Source organism: Triticum aestivum, chromosome 1B (genome assembly GCF_018294505.1).
Source record: "Triticum aestivum cultivar Chinese Spring chromosome 1B, IWGSC CS RefSeq v2.1, whole genome shotgun sequence".
In the NCBI taxonomy this organism is placed as follows: Eukaryota; Viridiplantae; Streptophyta; class Magnoliopsida; order Poales; family Poaceae; genus Triticum; species Triticum aestivum.
The window spans coordinates 36,709,547-36,714,762 of record NC_057795.1 but is presented as its reverse complement, the minus strand read 5'-3'; the positions used below and the strand labels follow the sequence as shown (position 1 = coordinate 36,714,762).

At 45.3% G+C, this 5,216-nt stretch overlaps 1 protein-coding gene across 1 annotated transcript; it reads right to left on the bottom strand.

Annotated features, from left to right (window-relative positions):
* Nucleotides 1–1,932: 1,932 nt before the first annotated feature.
* LOC123076513 (extensin) lies at nucleotides 1,933–4,725 on the bottom strand. Its single transcript, XM_044498722.1, has 4 exons — nucleotides 4,132–4,725; nucleotides 3,921–4,055; nucleotides 3,388–3,493; nucleotides 1,933–2,379 (listed from the first exon to the last, which is right to left on the bottom strand). The coding sequence occupies exons 1-3, from the start codon at nucleotides 4,723–4,725 to the stop codon at nucleotides 3,416–3,418; spliced, it is 807 nt and encodes a 268-aa protein (XP_044354657.1). The 3' UTR covers nucleotides 1,933–2,379; nucleotides 3,388–3,415.
* Nucleotides 4,726–5,216: the final 491 nt, after the last annotated feature.

Sequence of the window (5,216 nt, the reverse complement as noted above, 5' to 3'; positions counted from 1 at the left end):
ATCTGACCCAATATAGCAAAAGAAAGATGTCCCAACCGACAATATTGAAGTAGGAATTCTTCTAGTGATGAGGGAGACACCATAGTAGCCACTATAGGAAATATATTACTATCCAAGTAATATAACCCATCACGCATGCTCCCTATCCCAATCTATCTTCCAGTTCCAAGTTCCTGAAAAATACAGCATGTGGGGAAGAATATTGCAGCACGATTTATCTCTCTAGTGATGCAGCTTATAGATAGAAGATTAATTGGGAATGCTAGAACATGTAAAACTGAAGATAATGACATATTTGGGCTGCATTTGACAATTCCGGACCCAACAATTGCTTGGGTTGAACCATCAGCCAATTTCACATTCTCCTTTTTAAAAAACAGGAATATAGTCGGACAGCTCCCTAATAGAACCAGTCATATGTCTAGAAGCCCCTGAGTCAATTAACCATTGTGCACCAGCTGCAAGATGATTAGTACACCTTACAGTATGAGAATTATTACCAGAAAAAAATGTTGATGAAGAGGATGATGCCCATGACTCCTAAGGTTGTTCAACACCAAGATTTAGGTTCTTGAATTGATGACACTTCTCTAGCTCATCGGTGGTTATCTCAATGCTCAATTTCTGAGACACTTCCTCGGTAGTTGAAGTGTTTGCTCTTGCTGGAAACAACATGCCTCTTCCACGGCCACCACATGCATCAAATAATCTGCCTCTACCTCTACCTCGCCAATCCTGGCCTCTACCACAACCTCCTCCCATCAATTTAGGGCAGCCTACCACTAAATGTCCTGGTGATCCACATTCAAAACATTTTCTTCCAATGTTACCTCCTCCTGTTTTTTGGTGTCTTCCACCTTTTGCAGCCAAGAAAGCTGAGCGCCTTTGTGCACTCCCTGTGAAGCCGATCCTGCTGCCTCCAACCTTAGCGGAGTTTCTTCACTCGCTATTGAAGAAATTGCTTGCTCAAGACTTGGTAGCTTCCCACTACCATATAGAGCTGCTCTCCTATTTTCAAACCTGGGATGGAGGCCATTTAGGAAATCTCTAACATGTCTCCTCTCAGTCCACTTACTATGCTTCTCAATACATTTCCCACACTCCATTTCAACTGGATCATAGTAGTCCAGGTCACTCCACAACCTTTTAAGTTCAGACACATATTCCACCACTGTTCTCTCACCTTGGCTCAGCTCCTGCAACTCCGTTTGAATTTTGCATGCTAACATCTCATTTCCCACCCCTGAATATGTGCCTTTCAGGAGCCTCCAAATCTCTGAAACATCTTTGATTCTCTCAACCTGCTTTGCAATCTGAGAAGATATAAAACTCAGAAGCCATGCCCTGACCAAAGCATTGGTTGCTCTCCATTTTTGGCCTTCTTTTGAACCTTCTTCCTCAGGTTTCTCTACTGTCCCAAGGATGTATCCTTCCAATTTCCTTGAAACCAGGATGGTTTCAGCTTGCTCAGCCCAGCTTACATAGTTCTGGGGACCCTCTAACTTCACATCTGGCATCTGTAATGGATGTATCTCCTCCTTTATTTCAGCCTCTGATTTGGAGCTGCTTGCTTGCTTGCTGATTGCATCAAACAGAGCCCTGTATTTCTCATCCATCGCTTGCAATACAGCCGCAAGCTCACCGGAAGTAAGTGCAGGGGCATCACTGATTCCGGCCATCTCCTCTTCACGTTGCACTTCCACTTCTCAGATTCAAGCCTCCTCTGCACGCCGCACTAGCTAACCGTCGGCTCCTTTCTCCTCCCTAATCACACCACCAGCCTGGGCAACCTCCACACGCAACCACACAAACAGCCACCAAACGCAGCAAATCAGCGGGCATTGCTGCAAGGCATGGAGATGAACAGCAGCCGCCAAACTAAACCTCTGTTTCTTTAACAGAGACGAAAAACTCAGGAATTGGAACCCATATAGGATCACAGAAGTATCACTTGTGCAAAACTACAGGATGTACAACCTAAGGAAAAGTGCATGAATGGGCGTTTGGGAGAGTAGCGCAAAAACAGAGGAAACAACCTTCTTGAACAGTAACAAGTGGGTTCCACGTCGATTTCAATTCGATTTCTACAAGTGGGGTTGAAGCAAATCAAGAAGGACACCCAGTTCGGGCTGTATATTGTCTATTGGCAAAGTCGTGTACGTACAGGGAGGATGCAACAATGCCAAGCTAGGCCACAACCCGGCCATCTTATAGGTACACCAGTTTTACCCAACAGTAAAGTAAGACGGACAGTTAGCGACAAGAGTAACTCCTGGAGCCCTGTGGAACTTTGGATCCAGCAAAGCGGTATTTGCCTGAAACGCTGCAGCAAACTGAAGAAATGTCTTCACATATCTTGTACCTAGGTAAAACAGCATCCTGAAAAAGTTGCCAAAAAATCAATTAATCTTGAGAGGCAGTTTGGTTTTCCAAATTGATTTGTTATCCGGTCCAAAGATATGCTTTTCCAGGTAATGATACACCAATTTAATCTCTTAATAGGATTCAAGCACCAAATAACCCAAGAAACATTAGAATAAGATAAGATACATCAAAGGCTGCAGCTTTAATATAATTCCACTAGTTCATACGATCAGGAGCCAGCCTTCTCTGAACTGAAAGGGAATTGCAAAGTTCCCAAATTATCTCTAGTTAGGACACTATTCTTAAACATCAACCACGGGAAAACTTTAACTTTCAGAGGTATCCTCACCTGCCACAACTTCCTATGAGGCCAGGCAGCCTGATATGTTTTTAAAGCAAGATACAAAGTTCTAACAGTAAATCTACCTGTTTTTGTCAGTAACCAGCTACAACTATTTCTCTTGATCATTCGCAACTACTTTACTGCATATATTCTCTAGTTCATATCATATACTCCCTCCGTTCCAAAATAGATGACTCAACTTTGTACTAACTTTAGTACAAAACTGGGTCATCTATTTTGGAATGGAGGGAGTATCAGCCATGTCTCCCCATAAAATTCTTCTAAATCTAATTAAATTCATATTTTCAGATAAAGCTTTAGCAACAGTAAAATATGAACTAAAGGTCAGCAAATTAAGCCTAGGAAACTGCACACTGAGAGGTTTGTTGTCTCCCAGCCACACATCACTCCAAAACAGAATCTCTTCTTAATAAAGGCACTCTGGTTATAACTAAAAAGCTTGTCAGCTAGAGGATCAGCTCTAAGGTCCAATGTTTGAGTGATCTATTTAAAGATACATCTCAGGAGACAAATATGTCTGCATTGCTCTATTCTATTAGCAACAGAGATTTTGGGCAAAAGGGTAATCACACCATAGTTCAATCTATGCACATCCGTAGTCCCAGCATGGAAATGAGTCAGCCTTCTCTGAACTAAAAGGGAATAGCAAAGTGTCTTACCTCCAGTTCAGGCATTGATCATCTGCTGTCAAGAGTCATCATCAAAATCATCTAGAGATCCTAAACTTTGCCATTCAGCATGAGTTGTAACATTTGTTGCTTTGCCCTGACCAAAACAAGACAAAAAACCACGGTCAGCTGACTTGATGGTTCTACTCCTAATAGTGCCACTATTCTGATATGCAAATTCACTAGAACAATTAATCAAAAGAGGTGTAAAATTTGTTTCTAGATGAACAGGGAGGCAACCTCCCAAGCTCCATTTCTCACAGAATATGAAACCAGTTGATGATTTGCAACACTTGAAAACAGAAACTGTAAAAGCTAGGACCTAGGACCTAATAGTGGTGCTCAACTAAATTATCTATACCAGACATCATAGTGAAGGGGTGCTGCACGCAGGCAAGCAAAAGGATTAAGTGAGCAGCAGCTCATCCCCAAGACCTCCTATGTTTCTTTGACAGCGTCGCACAAGATAGGCAAGAAAGCGAACAAGAAACCAACAACAGCAAAGAAAATCGCTAGAAACGGACCTGCTGCTGCGCCACTGGGTCTGCTGCTGCTGCTGCCGCCGCCGCCGACGGGTCGCCGGAATCCGCAGCTGCTCCTCCCGATGGTGAAGCTGACGCCTCGCCACGCTCAGTGGAGGAGGAGGGATCTACAGGTACCTGTGCACGAAGAAGAGGATCGAAGGTAAGACTCGACGGAACGCAAGAAACGCCAAGAAATGGGATGGGGATTCACCTCCTCGGGCGGTGGCGGTGGTGAGCCGTGCTGCGGCGAGGGGGGGACGTCCTCCTCAAGCGGCTCCAGTGGAGCATGCTCCTGAACGGGCGCCGCCGGATGCGGGAGCTGAACCACCTCCGGCGCGGGCACTGGCGGTCGCGGGAGAGTTCCGCGAGGAGGGCCGGCGAAGATCATCACATCGGAGGCCCTGTTTGCCCCAGCGCAACCGGACGGCATGAACGTCGTGTGGACGGGCCGCTTGAGAGCGGCCGGCTGACGAGGGCGGAGCAGCGTAGCAGGTGGGCCATTGGGGGCTCCCGCCCGCGGAACGAGCTGGTACAGGTGAGGCGGTCCCGGCGGCGGCGGCGGAGACGGAGACGAGGCTGCGGGGGAGTCCGGTCCCGGCGGCGGCGGCGGCGGCGGAGACGGAGAGGAGGCTGCGGGGGAGGCCGGTGGCTGCGGCAGCGGCGGAGAGGGGGAGCGTCGCTGCCACACCGGCGGGGTGGGCGGGCCACGCAACAGAGACCCAGCAAGGTCATCATAGGAAGGCTGCCCAGCTGGCTGGCTAGGCCCAGCGTCAGAGTCGGACCCTGTGGGGCTAGAGCGATCCATGTGGAATATCCAATACTTTTTCCGAATTTACAATACCTACGTGGCCATTTATATACATTTCTAACACGATACGGGCGCCCCTATGGCGGTTATTCAAAGTTTTGAATTATTTTCTAAATCATGAACATTTTTTAAGTTGGTGCACATTTTTTCAAATTTGGGAACATTTTTTTAAATCTTGAGCATTTTACGAATCGATGAACCATTTCTTTTCACGAACATTTTTGAATTTTTAGAACATTTTTTTAAACTAATGAACAATATTTGAACTGGCGATAATTTTGTTCAATTTCGTTAACATTTTTATAATACACGATTGTTTTTTCAAAATATTGAATATTTTTAATACGCAAACAAAGTTAGTTTGTAGGTTTGGTTTTTTTTATTTTTTACTTTTATTTTCCAGATTATATTTCCGAAAAATGGAATTTTATGGGGTTAATACTGGTAGGGGCTTCCCACACTATCTAATGTCAATTTTCCACTATGAA